This window comes from Hemicordylus capensis, chromosome 8 (genome assembly GCF_027244095.1).
Source record: "Hemicordylus capensis ecotype Gifberg chromosome 8, rHemCap1.1.pri, whole genome shotgun sequence".
Classification (NCBI taxonomy): domain Eukaryota; kingdom Metazoa; phylum Chordata; class Lepidosauria; order Squamata; family Cordylidae; genus Hemicordylus; species Hemicordylus capensis.
The window spans coordinates 22,649,855-22,670,450 of NC_069664.1; the positions used below are offsets into that span (position 1 = coordinate 22,649,855).

A 20,596-nucleotide genomic window follows, 5' to 3' on the forward strand; every position below is an offset into this window, starting at 1 on the left:
TGTGCTTGCAAGAACTTTACCATTTGCCCTTTCAGCCTTCCAGACACACTGCACTCATATTTTCAAGCTTATCTCTGCCACCAGGAGGTCTGCGTTTTTTTTCTTTAATGAAACCCAGGAATGCCAGGCATTTCATAGGAATTTGTAGACCACACAAAATACTTTGCAGGGGGCTGCGTTTAGATGAGCCATATATTACCCACAAAGAAAACTGGATTTCTTGCAGTGATGGTAATTCGCTGTATTAAGCATTCATTAGTCATTTATTTAAGCATTTTATTTAATAAATAGTAGTCATTTATTTAAGGTAGAAAAAACTCTTATAAGCTAGTTAATGCAATGTAAAAGAAGCTTGAATATAGGGAGCCAGACACTGTTATCCAAGTTTTAGCACTGATGTATTGCTTTCAATTTGCCAGTCTCTGTGTTATTTTCACGTGAGACCTTTAGCTTGCATCTCCTCCAGAATGGTGTGTGTTCACATATTGGCCAGATTTACCCTGAAGTCCCTGTGAGCTATCGGGGAGCACTTTACAAAAGTTTTAGGTTTTTCACTGTACCTTAGGCATAACCCAATTTATATCCATTTGTGTGTGTGTGTGTGTGTGTGTGTGTGTTTGGGGGCGGGGGGGGGGGCTTCAAACTTGCAGGAAAGCCTGCTATGTGAACCACCTGGTAATTACCTCAGGATCAACTGAACCATCTGCACAAAAGGATCAGTAAACACAAGTAGTGTAGTAAAGACTTGGGGCTGGAACAACAACATTTATATACCGATTTTCTTTTCAACAGAAGTTCTCAAAGCGGTTTACATAGAATAAGCAAACAAATAAGGTGCTTCCTGTCCAAAGGACTCACAATATAAAAAGAAATATAAGGTAGATGCCAGCCACAGTGACTGGAGGGATTTTGTGCTAGGGCTGGATAGGGCCCCAGGATGAGGTTAGATAGATAAGATGCATCTTATCACATCCGGCAGATGTAGAACCCGCAATCTCTAAACTGCGGTCAGAGATGAGAAGTACAGTCACATATTCCCTGTTCACTCTGTTGGCTTAACTCTGAGGAAGCATCAGCACTAACACCAACCATGAATTAATGCTAACCAGGGTTCACTCTTAACTAAGATCTGAAACCAAAATTGGGCGCTGGTGAGTGAATTCTGGTTATTATTAGTCACTGTTAATGCCGGAGCCAAAGCAATACTTTACTCCAAGGTTCAGGGTGGTGATGGAAGAAATTGACCAACGCACAACAGGGAGACAGAATACGGCCCATTCCTGAACACCTATCAACAGTTAAGAAATCACTGGGATTGTCTGCACCAGTCTTTAGTTTGAAAGAGTCTGATACATTCTAAGCTGATCTTAGTTAACAGCACATTGTATGCTTCTTTGAATCATAATTAGAAAGGTTGCTCTTCTATTAGTGTCATCTGTGATTTAACCATCAGTTTCTAGCAGTAAAACACACCAAGTCTCAATCTGAACGATGCCATCCAAGTTATTTTGAATCTCTCTACTATCCCATAAGAAAAGACTGTGATTAGGAGTCGGGCTTGCACTTTCCTTAAGATTTTGAGCACCACAGTGCTAAAGCAATTGCAGCACAGACAAGGAAGCAGTCCACGGCCTAATGTATCTAATGGGCATTAAATTAAAAGGAATCCCCCACCCCCCCAAAAAAAACCCCAGTCAAAGGCAGATTTTCATACTCAGCAGCTGTCAGTGTGAAGCTTGCATCCAGATTTTTAAGAGCTCAAAACTGAACATTATAATCCCACCCCCACACCCCAACACACACACACACACACACACACACACACACACACACACACACACACAGCAGCTGGTCACTTATGGTTAAACGGAAAAGAAAATGCCTTAGAAATCTGGACTTGTGTGTTCATTTTCTCAGCAAGTAAAGATCTGGATCCCAATTTATCATTCTGCTCTAGTGATAAGGAGCAAGGATCTTTATCAGTGTTCCCTCGCAGGCGTGCACGTGTGCATGCACTCACATGTTTTTTGATGTCCGCTCGGTCAATTTTAGATTCCGCTCAGATTGAGTCAGGAAGGCCCCACTCTGAATGCACGTGTGCACACACTGCATTGAGACTGCCACCCAGAACAAAACACATTCTGCACACAGATTTAAAAAAAAAAATAGAGAGAACACTGATCATAGAGTTATCCTTGCTTCTTGCAGGATAACTCATGCAAGGATCCCTTTTGCTTGCAGTGAGTTTAAATGCAAGCCCAAAATGTGGAAGTCACCCCCTTGGTTATATCGCATAGGAAGGAGAATTGCTAAAGGATTTCTCAAGGTGGGATTTTTAGAATACTGGCGACAGGATTTAGCAAATACCCATTTAATTGCCAGAGTTGGGTCCCAATATATTGAAAGGTCACTCAAGACAGATTTGCACTGAAGACATAACAGATTTAATCTGCTCACACACATTTCCAACAGGCATTTAAAACGCCAACCTTTCCATTGTTTACCTCAAAGGACAGCTCATCTGCTGCCTGAGCAATGTATCTCTTAATCACATGGGCAGCCGCAATGGCAGGGACGTTAATGGACGACTCCTCGTGGACCAGCAGATGATTCCCTTTGTTATCAATCTGTAAGAAAATTCACGGTTTGATTGTGAGGTGGATGAAGACATGAGACTCTGAAAAACTGTTTTACCGATGTTCTCGTGGAAGAGAAATTTTATGCTGATTTACAGACAGAGCAAATCCTGGATGGCTTCTGGAATTCACAAACATGCAAAAGGTACAAGATAGGTACCATATATTCCAAGTGCCGAGAAGGTATTGTTTTATTTTATTCCATTTCATTTAATTTTTATAGCGCCTCTCATAAGGCATCTCAAGTCGGTTTACAAAAGTTGACATACAATAAAATTCCATAGAATTTACATTTAAAACCTTAAAATCAGTGAAACAGTAACAACCACAAAACACCAAAGAACAACAACCATTTAAAAAGACAAAACAGAAGCAGGAGAGCTGAGAAACCTGGCAGCCTCACAGGGGTAAGTCTGAACAAATAAGGGGGTCTTTAGTTGCTGGTGTTTTGTTTTTTTTAGAAAACAGCCACAGATGTCAAGGAGCGGGCATTCACATTTATTGTAAAAATAAGGCTATTTTCCTATAGAACAAGTCTCATTTTTACCTTTCTCAGGAGAATATGCTATCTGAGTGTGTATGAATGTGCCTGTTTTATTGTAGAATGTATTTAAGAACATCTAGGCTATTGTTTTTGGTAAGAAAGGTTGTCAGCTTACTGTTGAACAGATTTTATGGTATTATGGAAAGGTCATTCACAAGCGTTTGCATTGTGGCAAGATTCTACTTGGCTTTAACCTTTCAACTAACAATTTTCTCTGCCCCTTGACTACAGGAACATTGCCACTTGGTGGACGACCTGTGTACACATCCTCCAGCCTGATCAGAGGAACAGAAAGCACGGTTGATTCAAGATGATATCATTATCTTGATGATGAATTCCTTTTACATTCTTCCTTCTCACTTGTGAAAGCCAATTTAACTGCTAATGCTGAAGGACATGCAGAGAGAAAGCAACTCCACCACAGTCATGAGCAGAGTGGCTTCACACATTTGAGTTGTTCCTCTAAGATATTTTAAGGGGACACCCTAAACATCTCAAATGTTAATGTGACAAACATGTATCATACAGGTACACTGGTCAGTGTGTGTTCTGCAGAAGCTCCTTGCCAAGTGAGCATCTGGCCCAAACCAAAGTTTGCCTCTGTGTGATGTGTGAAGTGCAGGGCTCAGTCAAAAATGAACAGGGATTGGCAAGTAAGGGCACTTACAAATCATGTAAGTGGTTTGGGCAAATATATTAAATGGGGCAAATAAAATTATAGCCGATTCCGAGTGAGGGCATGAAGCACTGTTGCAGTTGAAAATGCAAGACGAGAATTCAGGTGCGCAACATATTATGTAATGCTCTATGCTGTAATACCTCCATCCATGTGAGGGCAGGGCCACAGTTAATCTTGTTGCCGGCAATTGCTGACAGTCGTGACAGGTAAGCCATCAGCATCTGGGTGACAAGCTGCAGAGAGCGAGAAAAGACTAGCATAATTCTGCTGATGAAGAACATTGGAGTTCTCCCCTTCAAGATGAGGTCACTGAAGCCAATTATTTGCTGGAGAAAGCATAAAATATTTTCCTGCTCTACTATGATTCTGTGGCTTGGAAAATGAAAGAAATCAGTGATAAGTACAAAATGAAAATGTTATCTTACTAAAGAAGAGTGTGTGTTTTCCTCATATATCATTTTTCTGGATGCCTTAAATCCTGAACTTTCCCCATTTGCTATGAATTTCGCATAGAAAAGGTTATTGCTGCAATCCCAAACACACTTTCTGGTGGATGCATGGTTCAATGCTGCTTATTTTTAGAGATGTTTAAGATCATTTGCTTTATCCTCCACATATCTAAACTGTTAAGCAAACCAGAGGGCTATCCCCACACATCTGGGAAGCAGGTGGAATATCAGATGTCACATACAGTACATAGTCTGTTGAAAATGCTTTTTCAGTCATTACAGGCAGTGATAAAGAGCTGTCCCTTATATGGTTTTATTTTTCTTAGTATAAGACAAAGATTCTCAAACTTGGGTCCCAGGATGTTGTCGGACTACAACTCCCATCATCCCCAGCCACAACAGTCAAAGGCCATTGTGGCTGGGTATGATGGGAGCTGCAGTCCAACAACATCTGGGGGGCCCCAAGTTTGAGGATCCCTGATATAAAGAGAGCCAGCGTGATGTAGTGGTTAGAGTGCTGGACTAGGACCGGGGAGACCCGAGTTCAAATCCCCATTCAGCCATGAGACTTGCTGGGTGACTCTGGACCAGTCACTTCTCTCTCAGCCTAACCAACTTCACAGCGTTCTTGAGAGGAGGAACTTCAGTATGTAGTACGCTCTGGGCTACTTGGAGGAAGAGCGGGATATAAAATGTAAAATAATAATTAGTAATAATAATAATTGGACTACCACCTGTTAAAAACAATTGGAGAGAGGAGTGAAGTCTAATCTTCTCTCTGCCATACTAGTTTTTCATGTGGACAGAACTGTTTTCCCTGCATGACAATATGAAGCTGTCTTGTGCCGAGTCAATCCACTGCTTCATCAAATGCAGTACTGTCTGCCCTGACCAGCAGTAGTTCTCCAAGGCAGGTTGAACCTACATTCTACGATTCTTTAGCTGGACATATTGGAGTTGGAACCTGGGACCATAAGCAAGCAAAACACTACCATATAGCAGTGGTCTCTCCCCAGTTAATTTGCTCTGAGGAGCAAAGATTCTCATTAAGTTGTACCGTTATGAAGCTGCACTTAGAGATAACACTTAAAAAAAAAGTTGTCCTTGTATCTGACATACCTTTTTAATGTTATTGTACTGCTAAGAAGAAAAAAATATCAGTGGAATATATAAAGTTTTCCCCATTCAGCTACTGGCTAAACTTGAATATGCTCCTAAGAGCTCATAAGGGAGAAGAGCATAATCATGCAAGTAATAGGAGGACCTAGGCTTCTACTACTATGTAAGGTAAAGATATAAAGTGTGCCATCAAGTCAATTTCGACTCCTGGCGCCCACAGAGCCCTGTGGTTTTCTTTTGGTAGAATACAGGAGCGGTTGACCATTGCTGCCTCCCACACAGTTTGAGATGATGCCTTTCAGCATCTTCCTATATCGCTGCTACCCAATGCAGTACCAGCAGGGATTCGAACCGGCAACCTTCTGCTTGTTAAGTCAAGCATTTCCCCACTGTGCCATTAGGTGGCTTTCCACTACTATGTAGGAGGGGTAAACTCCACTTGTATACCCAATGTCTTTGACAGTACTTTCATGGCTTTCTGTGACCAGGCCATTACAACGGATCACACAAACAGCATTAGTATTGCCTGAAGTTAAACTGAAGTTGTAGACAGATTATTACACACACACTCCTCCTTGTGAAACATGATTCAAACGACTTTGAAAGGTGCGCCAGGCAGACTCAAAAGAAATGGGGGTGGGATTCTTACAATGGGATTTAAAACAGCAACTATTATCAAATCTAACTGCCTCCTTGGAAAGTTCTGAATCCTGGGATTTTCAATTGTGCTCCCATTCTGTGGAGTATGGAAAAAATACCCACCACCCAAGTCGCCCATATTTGCCAAGTTATATGCTTCAGATGTACCTGCTACTTTTAAGAAACTTTTTAAAAACTAACTATCTAAATCAGGAAGTTTGCCTTTTACAAGAAACTAGATCAGAAGCAGATTCAGCAAGGGAAGTTACGATTTCAAAATAGTGTGTCAGTTAAGCTGACCCCAAGCTATGTTGGTTTTAACAACGTCAGAGATTTTCAACGCTTAACGGAGACATATGGAAAGCAGCCACGCCTGCCTTTTACTCATTACAGTCTTTTATTGCTCGTTTCCTGTTGCATGCTGATTGAGAACTATCTAAAACATTGAAAATGAATTAAATCCCAGCGTACATCATGAACACAACCATCTCTTTCTATTCTCCATTTAGCAGAATTGCGGATCTTAATAATTTGACTCATATAAGCACACTCCTCCTATCAGACAGGAATACATTGTTCTCATAATTACAATTAAAGAGCTTTTCCATGTTCAAAGGCTACAGAGCTTTTTAAAATTTTTACATTTTATATCCCGCTCTTCCTCCAAGGAGCCCAGAGTGGTGTACTACATACTTAAGTGACTGGCCCAGAGTCATGGCTGAATGGGGATTTGAACTTGGGTCTCCCCGGTCCTAGTCCAGCACTCTAACAACTACACCACACTGGCTCTTTCTTTCTTTATGGAAAGAACATGGAAAGGCTATGGAGCTTTTCCATCTTCAACCTGCTATATTGAGCAAGGGGAGAGCAACTGGCCCTCTCCGTCCCCAGCACAGCATCCCTCCAGTGGCTGTTGCTGGTGTCTCTCTTATGTTTCTTTTTTAGATTGTGATCCCTGTGGGGACAGGGGAGCCATTTTATGTATGTATTTATTTATATTTCTCTATGTAAACCACTTTGGGAACTGTTGTTGAAAAGTGGTATATAAATATTTGTTGTATTCGTAAGGAGGTTGGCGGGGGGGTAAGAAACTAACTCCAAAAGCCACAACATTGCCTGCCTGCTTATAAAAAGCCTTCAACTGATGTCAAACTGCATATTTTACCTCTGGACTGTCCTTCAAGGCATCAGAACGGGGTAGCTCTGAAAGCTGGGAGAAACGCCGGTCATAAATGCACAGGTGAAGGTGCTTATCCAGCACTCTGAAATCTTCATAACTCCGCTTCACAATCCAGCTCTTGCCCTGCAGAGAGAGAGAGAGAGAGAGAGAGAGAGAGAGAGAGAGAGAGAGATGAGGAACCAAGTACTGAAGAGTCCTCGAGTTGCCACCAATTCGTATTGGCGTGACCAGCAGCATAACATGGCAATTCTAGCAGAAGCACGGAGCAGACGCCTTGGCCGTGCTGTCAGCTCTCCTAAGCACATCACTTGAGAGCGTGAACTCCGGAAGCTCAGGTTTTGCTCTTAAATTTTGTTTTGAAGCTGCCTAATATAAAATCAGTCCGGCATTCATTTCTGGTATTATTTAGCCCACCTTTGCATTGAATACATGGAGCAATATTATAGTCCAGGAACCAAAGCCATTGCTGGAAGTGTTTAATGTTACCAAAAATGCAGTTTGTAGACACTTTATTTAAAATATCTACACCCCACCCCTCCAGTACACTACTGCTGGGGGCGGCTCACAACAATAAAATAGATGCAATATACAATAATCCTTGCAGCAGCTGTAGGAAACAATGGACCAAATGAACTTCTGTTCAAAGTCAGAAAATCTGATGGACTGCATCCATCCATACGAAGTTGCCAGGGCAGCATCTTAGGCCCTGCTCATGACCCCACCGCTGATGGAGTTATATAGTTAGCGGAAACTAAAGGCAGGGCCTTTTCAGCTGTGGCCCCTCACTTTTGGAACACCTTCCCGAAAGAGCTCCACCATGCTCCCTCATTCAGCGTCTTCAAGGAATCGCTAAAAACCCATCTCTTCGGAAAGGCATTTTAATATTTTATCTGCACTGCATATCTTACGAGTTTCAACCTTTTAACTTGTAATTTTAAATGACAAAAGTGATTTTGAGTCTTGGTTTTAGTTGATTTCTATTAATTTTATATTGTATCTGCTTTTACAGATTTTGTGAGCCGGTCTGAGCAGTAGTGTATGGAAGGGACGGGCATAAATATTTTAAGTAAGAAAGAAGATTACAGGCAAACAATCTGGTCTCTGCAAATGGAGCAGCTCTTTATTCAAGAGCGCCTGCCTCTTAGGGCTTGCTTTAGGCTTGTGCAAATCTGTCACCAGCTCACCTAAGTGCAGTTCCTGTGGGATGATTTGTCCTTTCCCCCACCTGGTCTGAACTTCTGCTAGGCTGCAGAGTTGAGCACAGAGCAATTCAGTGGTGTACCAGCAAAGCCAAGTAGCAACTGTAGCTTCTTTTTAAAAAAAGGAAGATGGGTTTGCTGAACCACAGAGTCTAGAGAGGAAGGACTTGTGGGAGGCCAGGCAGAAAGACCGATCCTGACCCATTAAGTAAAGGACCAACATTCTGAGGATTGGCAACCTAACACCATCAACTGAAACCAACACAAAATGGATTCATTCCATTTATAACACACCTAGAAAAAGCAGGCCTCTGGTCCAAGCTCATATTTCACAAACCATCATCCAATTCCCAGTTCTAAAAGCATTCTGTCAAATTTGGCCATAATTAAGTGCAATACAAAGAATCCTCATCCCTCAAGTGAAATGTCCTGTTCAGAAAACTGCTAAGCCACCTCTCTCATACATTCCCCAACGGAGAGATTTTCCTCATTTCCCAACATCTCAATTCACTATTTTTAGCTGTTATTAATGCTCTTTGAAACCCATATCCTAGGCACCACAGAAGTCCCTGGAATCTCTCTGGTGGCGGTTAATACCCAGGGGATTCAAGGAAACTGTAAATCCAGCCCTATAAGCTTTTCCATCAGCCCAAGTGATTTTCTGCTAAATGTATATACCGGTTTCACAGTTCCACGATACATGGCATCGGGGTGCATCTGCACCTTTTCTACCAACAACGGAAATACATTTCTAATCAAGCCCTAGCAGAACACTGCATTTTACGTGCATATTATTTTTTATGTCAAGGACCAAAATACTGAGGATTTTTTTTTTTAAAGTACTAAGAGTAATGGTTACATGACACTTCAACTGGGCAATTTCTCTGAGGAAATGTGTATGCTACTTTGTTCAATCCCCTTTTCAAAGGACATAATGAAAAAGCCCATTTGGCACCACTGCAGACATAATGTTCCTGAGGGAACCGACTGTGGGATCACTCCTTTCCTTAAGTCACCCCAGAGCAAATTATGCTCTGACATTCCCCTGCCATCAAGTGTCCCATTTCACACTAACCAGTTCCCCTTTTAACCACCAGATCAACAAACTATATTGAACTGCATGCACAAGGGTAGGTATGCTAGGCTTCCAGGCAGACACCCTGAAATATAAAGAAGATGATATTTTTCAACACTGAAACACAGACCTTAGAATAGTGAGCACTCAGAAGTTATGCATTTGAGTTTGCATTTATTTGCCCACTCCAGATCCTTTAATATTTCTCTCTTATGCATTTTCAAAATTGTTTCAGATTCCATTTTTAAAAAGCGAAACTTCAAGGCTTCATGGATATTGAAAAATTATGCCCAAGTGATTGTACTACATAAGATTTAGTACATTCACTTGTGCATATTATTTTCAGTCCCTTGCTGTACGCAGTACGCATCATACTTGGGTACACATCATTGTGAGTACTTCTATTTCTAGTTTCCCATCAAGCCTTCACGGAAGCAAATGTTATATTAAAGAAGATTCACCTGGCCATAAACAAGTGCCTGGAGATGATATTTTGCCTATTTCAGGGTTAAATGCACTAATGCCTTTAGTCAGGGACATAAATTTTTAACAGTAAATCCCCGGTGGTTGATTAGGAAATACGGAGCCTCCTGAATTGTAGGTTAAAATATCATACATATCCACAAGCAACGCCATTGGAGGAACCAAGAAATAATACAAAAATTGCAAATCCATCCTTCGGATCCAATTATAGTCGCACTGCATTTCTGGAAAAGAACCAGAACACAACTAGAGATTTGACCCTGTCAAGTGCAGCTTCTACAGTTGTCTGAATTTTAACATCTGGATGTTTTTCTAGCATGACCCTTACGCCCATTCTTATTACAAGTCACAGTGGAAAGCAACTTCGCAATGTAAGCACACAGAGCAGATCTGACAAAACTCCCACCGAATATTATTTATCCTGGATGTATTTTATCCAGTATTTTCCCCAGCTGTAAGTCTTCCAAATATAAGCTAGTTTTATATTTCTTGGCATTGTTTAAACAACTCCATAGTCCAATACAAATGGGGTGGGGTGGGGGGAGAGACTGGCAAGCATAATTAATTACTTGATTTCAGCAATATATGCAATGAAGCTCCAACTGAAGTTTGCTTTTAGGAACAAGTTTTTAAAAAAACACACACAACTAAATGAATGCAGCATCATTCGCCAAATCTGTCACCCTATATGTCTGCAAGTTCACTTTGATACTGGCCTGTGGAATCCAGTGTAGATGCAGCATCAGGTTCTTAAAGTCTCTTTAAGCCAGTGCTGATGTAATGGGGCGCAGCAAGCTGTGGGATCATTCACTCCCTCTCCACCTCACTGTGATATCCTCTAGACTATGTTTACATAGTCTATGTAAACACAGTCTACATATGTTTATATATGTACATCTCCAATCTATATATGTAGAGTGCGGGCACAATCATTAACAAGTTTCAACTTAACTAGGCTTTGCTAATCAGTTTCCTGGTCAGGACTCTTTAATTTGTTTATAACACAATATCTCAGCAGAATACTGATACTTCAGAATGCAATCTGGTGCACATGTTCAGAGCATTAATCTACATTTCAAGTTTGACACAAACTGCCAGAGTCCTGAGCCCATTTTCAAAAGGGGGTCAAAAATGCAATGTGCACCATACTGCAATATCTCTCTTGAGACACTGTTGTAGAAGTTAGCAGGCACATTCAGAATCTTCTACACGTCAAGGATGAACCATAACTCAGCCTCAATGGCTACGATCAAAGTGGCAAGGAAAGACATAAAAGACAATGTAATACAACCTCCTCTATGAAGAAGATTATGACATTGGGGTGAAAGCGATTATGAAAATTAAGAACGACGCTATGTGTCAGTCTGAACACCAGCATGGCTACCACATCCATTTTCAGGGGGAGGGGGAAGAAAAGACGCAATACATAATGAAAAAAGCTGAATGTTCTTTTGAAAAAAGCTGAATGTTCAGGCAACATTCTAAGTCTAGTCTCAAAGACCTGCTCAACTTCCAAGGCCATTTTGGAAGTGGGGGAGGGATGTAAAATAGTTGCCAACGTGACTACGGATTCTGAAGTGAGTCCAATTAAATGTTTTTCAGGGAGTTTTCAACTGGAACAGTCTCAATTCCATTATTTTGGTTCTGCCTTCTTGCTTTGCTGGATTTAGTTTGTTTCATTAAGTTTGAGGGTAGCGTAAAGTGATTTGTTTGTTATTGGACACCTTGGTTTTATGTCAACTACCAGTTCTGCATGTGTCATGAGCCTCATTAGTAATGTCTCATTCAGACTTAACTAGAAAAGCATGGTGCACCCGCGTACATCAGCCTGAGAGGGAAGTCCTGCCTTCCCTTCATGTTGATCACCTCCCTCACTCCCCCTCCTGTCCCCTCACACTCACAGTGATCATGTGAAGAGGAAATACAGTAAGCATTATGGTGGGTATTTCTGTGAGCAAGGGTTCAGGCACCTGAACCTCTCACTCACAGAAGCACCTGCTATCATAGGAACATAGGAAGCTGCCATATACTGAGTACGATCATTGGTCTATCTAGTTCAGTATTGTCTTCATAGACTGGCAGCGGCTTCTCCAAAGTTGCAGGCAGGAGTCTCTCTCAGCCCTATCTTGGAGATGCTGCCAGGGAGGGAACTTGGAACCTTCTGCTTTTCCCAGAGCAGCGCCATCCCCTGAGGGGGGAATATCTTCCAGTGCTCACACATCTAGTCTCCCTTTCATATGCAACCAAGGTGGACCCTGCTTAGCTAAGGGGACGAGTCATGCTTGCTACTGCAAGACTAACTCTCCTCTCCTGCTTACAGAGTCTGGCTCTTCAGATGAACTCTATGAGCATAAGAGGGGCAGGCGGAGGAGTGAGGAAGATGACTGACACAATGGGGAGGCAGGACTTCTGTCCCCTCTTTGGATGGTGTACATGGGTACACCACCCTCTTCACACAACATCTGAAGAGGGCTAGTGTGTATATTGAATACTACATTATCATCACCATCATGAAATCAGGACATACATTGATACTTTAAAAATGTATGTCCTGATTTAACAATAATATATTATTCAATATGCCCAAAGATACACATAGAACTGATAGTCCTACTGATGCTAAACAAGAGTGTTCTGAAGTCCTTGAAGAAATTCTGGTGTCCAGCATCTAGATTCAAACAAGCTACACAACAAGCACACTGAGTCTGGTGTGTGCGTGTAGTACCACATCTGAAATTTGCCCTTCCTTCAACAACCCAATCTTCCAAGACAATATTTCCCAGATACATCCATCTGTTATATAAATAGGTGGCTTGTGTCTTTGCCGGGGGAAATTGTTTTATGAAGCTGAAGAGGAACAAGACTATAGAAACAGGTAGCAGGAAAATAATAAAGAGTTTTCCACATCCAAAGCTGTAACGCTCAACTGTTTTCTTTGATTAAATCTGTTTCTGAATGGCAGGTTGAAAAATATACAGCCCGAGTCTCTTGCTATTTGAAGAGAGATTTGCTTCTCTCAACACTTTATTAGATTCCCATCTCTCTTTACAGCTTTTAATTTAACACAACTGGCTATCAAGCACATCCCATGTAAAATATATGATAAGAGCAATAGGTCAAAAGGGGGAGGGGGAGAGGGGGGAACGGGGTGGAAGGAGGAATCTGTAGACGTTATGCTATTTCTAAATGTCAGAAAATTGAGAGCATTAACCCAACATAAATCGGTAGCATATGGCAATATTTCAGCATCATAGACACTGAACGAAGAGATATTTAAAAGTTAACTACTAAAAAGTACTTGGTATCTGAAACTATGATTTCTAGATCAGTTCTGTATCATACATTCCCTACGTTATTGACCTTAACCTATCTCGATGCCAAATGTCATCAAATGACAAACGTATCACTCTGTGACATTCATAATTGCATTTTTCATCTAGATATCCTAGCATCATTTATGTATCAATGCTAATGGCTCTAATTTTTCATGGAGAATAGGGCTATCCATGGCTCCTAGCTGGGACCTGCCTGCAAAGCATGTGTACGCTGCCACTGAGCTAGGTCTGCATCTCCATATTTATGGAGTCTAACCCTTGGTCCCTATTTCAATCTTATTTACACAGGAGGGCAATAGCTCTCCAGCATTTCAGGCAAAGATCTTTCCCAGCCCTATCTGGAGATACTGCCAGAGTTTGAACCTGGGGCCTTCTGCATGCAAGCACACAGATGCTCTTACACCCTCCATCCTAAACCTGCCAGAGCGCCAATCCTATGCATGCCCAGATTCTCTACATCTTTTTCATAAAATGCTACTATTTCCAAGTTAGTGTCTAATTTAATAATAAACCATAAGGTCAATAGGGATCCTAAGGAACACTAAAACTATCTCATGCACCAAATCAGAGTCTACCCTAGCAAAGTATTCTTACAAGGTAGCCTTAATGACAAGATTGAAGTATGCCAGAAAGAAGGATGGCGCAAACTGTGATATGCATTCGATCTATTATTATTATTTGAATTATTAAAAAATGATGGTAAGGAGGGGACAACCCAATTCATCCAAGTTTAGAAAGATGTATTTGTTTAAGAATGAACTCGATGTTGTAGAGTGTTGTGTGTCTAATGTTTTGTAGTCAAAGGTTTGGGCTTCTTTTTCTTTTTGTAATTGTGGTTTTTATAAATGTTTTGAAATGGTGTCTGGTGATTTTAATTAAAAGAAAGAAAGAAATGGAGAAGGTTCAGTATAATCAACCCATGGACTTCTGGAGACTTAAGACAAATGCAAATCGCCACTAAAGTCTTTCTTCAGCTTGATGGTCTCCATATTCTTTTTAAAGGTTTTCTCTTCTCTCTTCCTTCATGTATTTCTCTACACACACACACCCTGAATTATTAAAATATGTTTTCTTCAGGCTTGGAAGTAGTTTTTTTGGCAGCTTGGCTACTGATTAACTATTTAAGCTCTCACATTTAAAACAGTGTACTTCAACATTCTGCTCTCTTTCAGCAGCTGAAGCCAGGCTGATGTTATTTAGCTTCCAATGAGCTTATTTTGCAAGCCAGCTTTTACGGCACATCAAACATCCCGGCAGACACGCAGCCATTCCAAGTTGGGGGAACATTCCCCTTAAACTCCTTCATAGCTACTCGATCAGCGATGCTCTTATGTGCGAACTCAGTCATATTAGAGCTTGACAATCTAGCGTGATAATTCATATAACTCAGTAACACAGATTTTACCACAGCTCCCCTCAGTTATTCAGATGAGTTCATAATGATATAGCTTTGGGCAAGGTAAACAAAATAATTGCGACTTTTCCACCAGGGGTGTAGCTATAATTGAAGGAGAGAGGGGGAAGGGGGGGGTGTCCCCTGGCCTCTTTTTATTTAGTGTTCTGGGGTGGGAGGGAAGAACATGATGAGTCCTCTCCAGGAGATATATATGAACAGCAGCTAGACACCGTTGTTTGTTTTACACTGAGAGAAGCCTCTAACCCTTTTTCACAGGTGCTACACATTGAGTTGACACTTTCAACAAGCTGTCCACCACCAAGATCTCTCTCCTGGTCAGTCATCGGCAGCTCAGACCCCCCATCAGTGTATTTGTGAAGTTGGACGGGGGTGGGTGGGGGCGGTGTTGCCCCGATACCCATCACTTTACACTTGCTAACACTGAACAGCTTCTGCCATTTTGTCGCCCACTCACCCAGTTTGGAGAGATCCTTTTGGAGCTCCTTGCAATCTGTTTTGCATTTCATTGCCCTAAATAGTTTGGCGACATCTACTGTTTGGGCCATCTCACTGCTTACCCCAACTTCTAGATCATGGGTGGATAAATTAAAAAGCATTGGTCCCAGTACTGGTCCATGGGGGACCCCACTTCTTACCTCCCTCCATTTAAAAGAACTGTCCATTTATACCTATCCTCTGTTTCCTGTCCTTCACCTAGTTGCCAATCCACACATGAACCTGTCCCCTTAACTGCTAGGTTTTCTCAAGAGTCTTTGATGAGGGACATGGTCCAAAGCTTTTTGAAAGTCCAAGTATACTGTGTCAACCTTTATCCACATGCCTGTTGACACTCTCGAAGAACTCCAAAAGGTTGGTGAGGCAAGTCAGGGATGATGGGAGTTGTAGTCCAACAATGCCTGGAGGGCTGAAATTGTGCAGACCTGGTCTAAGGCCACCGAGTGAGCTTGTGGCGGAGCTCATGTTCGAACTGGGGACGTCCCGATGCATATCTCCGTTTTAGCCACTCGGCTTTCCCAGCTCCTCAATTACAGTCAAGGGCCCTCTTCAATTTGTGGTTGAACCCAACCTTGCTCCATAAAAGACTACATGACAATCAGGAATGGTGCCAGGCTCTGCCACTCACGGAAAGAAACCCTAATTACTAGCCTGTCTTCTGAGATTTCAACAAATATTTCCAATTTTACCTCAGATTTAAATTGAATCCATTTGGAACCGCAGTAATTGATTTAATTCAGAGCTATCTCCAGAGACATAATGCCCTGACTTTAAGTGCTGTCCACCTACAGCACTAAAGCCATGCATCACGGGAAAGTGCGCTCAGAGGAATTTACCTTTTATAGCATTTTTTATTTTATTTTCCCCCCCAAGGAACTCTGAGATGTCTCTGTTTCTTCTGATAATTTTATCTTATTTCACTGATGAGCACAATGATGGTGATAAACAACAAATCACTACAATCTTCCAGACATCTTAGCATGATACAAATCTTACAAATGGCTCATTTGGCCTCTACATGAAACCATTCCGTTCAACAACCAACAGAAATCTGCAGCTGAACAGAGTTATAGAATCACAGGTATTTCCATCTTCCCTGAAGCCCCATCACAGATCCAAAGTCCAACGACCGACATCTTTCCACACCCTCTATGCAAAATTTGAAGAGCAAGTGAGAGAAAGGGCATTCTTGATTACCACTCCCCAGTTTCAGAACTAGAGAGAGTCTTCTAAAAGTGGTGCACATGCTTTTTGTGGTTAGTGATGAGCAAGATTTAAATAAGAATAAGAATAATAAACCCAGAAGATTTGTTTTATAATTTATATTCTAAGGCTGGGGTTTCCAACTTTTTTTTTTTTTAACAAGTATAGACCTTCTGGAGCAGGGGAGCGTGAGGGAGCAGGGGAGTGGGAGGGAGCAGGGAAGGGAGCAGGGGAGAGGGGGAGGGGGAGGGAGCGGGGGAGGGAGCGGGAGCAGGGGTGCGGGGGAGGGAGCGGGGGAGAGGAGGAGGGAGAGCGGGGAGAGGAAGTAAGCACACACATACAACACTTTAAATGGTAGATTTTCTGAGGCTTATCAGTCAGGCTGAGGAGAGGGGGCATGCTGAGCTTCAGCACACAGCCAGCCAATTTGGAGCAGATACACTGGGTTCACGCCAGCAAACCTCAGTTGGGAAAAATAGTGTGGCTGCAGCATGGGAAGGCAGGAGGGTGCTGAGTACCCCCGGGAACTCTTCAAGTACCCCTAGGAGTACTAGTACCCCCTTGTTGGGAACCCCTGTTCTAAGAGATTGATAGACAATGCTAAAATCTGGAGAGACATCATGTTTAAAGACCTCTGGAAATCTTGCTTTCACACACTATGACGCTACAGAAGTCACATCACTATAAAACCAAAACGTTACAAAGGTGCATCAGGCCCCTTTGTGACTCTTAAGCATCACTTAATTAAATGATGGATGTAGCTTGTCCTAACTGACATAATCACTGCTACTCAATCAAGGGCATTTATGGCAATTAGTTACAGCACTTGACTGTGCTGTGGGAAAATGTCTTGACATTTCCTAGCAAGTCTGCAAGATACTATCTTAGCACCCCTCCTGCTTGCATAAGGAAGGGGGGTGTTGTTTTTTTTAATACTGAAAAGGCTGGAGAATCAGATATCTTTGTAACGGAAGACACTTCCCATGGTTACAACAAAGGTGAGGGAGATCTTTCAATGCATCTGTCATTTTGATAAAAGCGAATCACCACAAAATGTCACTGGTGTTCATTTAAAAAAAACAAAAAACCACTTGGGGTTGATAGTCTTGACTTGTGTGCCTGAAAGGGAGAGATTGCCATTTGCCTCAAACTCCAGTTGACACATACAGAAATATGTGGGTCAAAGGAGTAAGAGCCCCCTTATTTTAACATTACTGATATTTTTCTTTAACATTAATACTGAACCACACTTCCCCTGTGAAGGACAATGACAGAAACACCAGAAAGTCAAGGTCCCATAAAAAGCTGGACATGCTTGATGTAAAAATATGAACGAGCACCTACAAATCCACTTGTCAGATCACCTCGCCAGTGGTGTGTGCCACCAGCCCACACAGATCTCCTCGCCAGAGGTCTCATTTCCACTGGCATTTTTGAGAAGGTAAGGAACACCTTCTCAATCTCCTTCCTTTCCGAACAGTAGGAGAGAACTCCCCCTGTTTCTTACCATCTCCATATCGCAGTACAAATGACAGAAGACCTGGTTTCCCCGCTAAGCCCTCTGCCTATGTGTCAGAAAAGAACTGGAAGGAAGAGGCGGGATTGGCGGCAGCCACAAATAATGGCGGGCTGGTGAGCTAAGCCCATCTGTGGATCCCTGAATATAAGCTACAGACTCCACTAAGAACACTGCAGAAAGTATGTGGCCATGTAGAATGCAGGGGTGTGCCCAAACCTGTTCGGAGGTCCTTTTACGGGCCTCCAAACAGGTTTGAACACCAGGCGGTTCAAAGGTGGTGGGGAGAGTGTGCACTTACCCCCTTTCACTGCCACATTTCCCCCACCAGCACTCGCTAAAAAACTGGTCCAGCGGGGCAGGGTACCTCCCTGCCGTCCCGTTCCTTCCTCAGACCAGAAGTAAGTAGAAGTAGCCAACGTGTATGTGCACGTCGTTGGCCGTGTAAACACACACACGGACTACTTCCACTTACTTCCGGTTCGAGGAGAGGACGAGGTGGCAGGGAGGTGCGTTGACGCTCCGCCGGACCCGTTTTTTAGTGAGCGCTAGCAGGGGAAACACAGCGGAGTGTGTGTGTGTGTGTGTGTGTGTGTGTGTGTGTGTGTGTGTGTGTGTGTCAGTGCCCCTCCCCTCCCCTTAAAGTTATCCCCTCCAGCCTTCAAACTGACCCCCACCGGGTCCGTGCACGTCCCTAGTGGAAGGAGGGAGTGAGCAGAAGTGTGAGGAGAGTGAGTAGACCAGGAAACTGGTCTAAAACCTAATTCAGAGTCCTGAAGACAAAATCAAGGGAATTAAACTAATAGTTGAATCTACTGCAGACTGCAGCTTAAAAGGTTAGAAGAGGGTGATTGCATCGACAGCAGCCTCAAAGCACAGTTACATGAAAATTCTAGTGGTGTTTGTCTACCACACCCACACACTGCAGATTCGTCTGTGAGAAAATGGAAAAATGTGGAGCAAATGTATTTAGGCAACTTAGAAGGAGCAACGAATGTGGCAGAGATGCCTGGCCAATTAATTGCTGGGGGCGGGGGAGTGGGGGGAAATCTCCTCCAGGCGGATTCTCAAGCATCTTAGCAGAAATGGTCTTTCTATTAAAACTACATTGCAGACTTATATACACACAAACGTTCACCCCGATCTCAATTTGGTCTACCAAAACACTGTTGCAAACATTATTTTCTACCAGGGATTGTACTTAAGAGGATCAGGAGCAGGGCTCTGATTCACAGGAACATAGGAAGCTGCCTTAGACCTTGGTCCGTTGAGTTTGTCAAACATGGACTGGCAGGAATTTCAAAGTTTCAGGCAGGAGTCTTTCCCAGCCCAACCTGGAAATGCTGCCAGGAGCAAACCTGGGACCTTCTGCATGCAGGATGCTCTACCTCTGAGCTATGGTCCCATCCCCTAAGGCAGGCCTGCTCAACTTTGCCCCCTCCCCCAGCTGTTTTTGGACTGCAACTTCCATAATCCCCAGCCATAGTGGCCAATAGCCAGGGATTATGGGAGTGGACAATTCATGTTTGCACTAGTTCTCCTTCCCATGTGTTCCTTCTTCTGCTCTTCTCCCAAAGGAAAATTAAGCAACTGAACTGGGAGATCTCACACTCATTTGGCTGTCAGATTGCCCTTGACATAGAGACATTAAACCATCAGGTAAGGGGCGGGCAGGGGGAGGGGGGAGCAGTGCAAGCTCTCCCCCCCATAAAATGTAGGGGAAAATAATGTCTGTTTAGCCACCGAGTTTTCCTCTCATCGATGCAAGCAGCTCTAATCGCTTATAAAATAGTATTTTTAAAAAACAAGGGAAAAGCTCATCTTAAAAACTCATTATATGTAAAAGAAACCCTGAAATAAAAGTTTCCAGACTGCAAATGTTTAATGGGCTGCTGCCAAGTAAAGCAGTGTCTGAGCTGGCCACATTAAAGGTGCAGTGTTTGAAAGCTTGTCTGATTATCTGCTGTCGGTCAAATTGGCAAACTAAAGTATTTTCAACAAGCGATTCAGTGAGAGAGGATATAGCAGAATTCCCAGCTTTTAAACAGCAGTTATGGGGGTGACTAATTTATTTTGCTTTCTGCAGTATTGCTCCCATTTACAAGAAAATGCTCTCAAACATCTAGCTTCTCTGGAAAGTACGTGGATTGAGGCCAAAGTAACCAAGCTAGCTTCTGGACAATGAAACAATAAGGGACAATCTTCCACTAGCTTACTTCAGCCTTAAGGGAATGGCATCGATATTTGCCTTGCTGCAATAGTTGATGTTCGTTTCAATATCCAGTGCTGGTTTCACAGGTTTTCAGCTTTTTTACTTTATGTAGTTGATCGCTTCTGTCACAGAGGACTTGCTTGCTCCGGAGAGCAGAGTTAGAATCAATGGGTCGAAATTACAAAGAAATGGACAGAGACTAGAAAAAATAACCCCAGGGATTCTCAACCTTGGGTCCCCAGATGTTGTTGGACTTCATCTCCCATAATCCCCAGCCCTAGTGGCCTTTGGTTGGGGATTATGGGAGTTGAAGTCCAGCAACATCTGGGGACCCAAGGTTGAGAACCCCTGCCCTACCCTAAGAGCCGTGTGGCAATGGAACAGTCTGCCTTACACAGTGGTGGGCTGCCCTGTC

The 20,596-nt window shown here is 42.6% G+C and overlaps 1 protein-coding gene across 10 annotated transcripts in view; it reads right to left on the minus strand.

Moving 5' to 3' along the window:
• ARHGAP32 (Rho GTPase activating protein 32) overlaps window positions 1-20,596 on the minus strand; it is a 247,763-nt gene that overhangs the window by 79,986 nt on the left and 147,181 nt on the right. For all 10 annotated transcript variants that reach the window (XM_053269518.1, XM_053269519.1, XM_053269521.1 and 7 more), the window contains 3 exons: window positions 7,232-7,369; window positions 4,000-4,092; window positions 2,505-2,627 (listed from right to left, as the gene is read on the minus strand). In XM_053269518.1, the coding sequence (XP_053125493.1) occupies window positions 2,505-2,627; window positions 4,000-4,092; window positions 7,232-7,369 (354 nt within the window). The remainder of the gene's footprint in view (window positions 1-2,504; window positions 2,628-3,999; window positions 4,093-7,231; window positions 7,370-20,596) is intronic.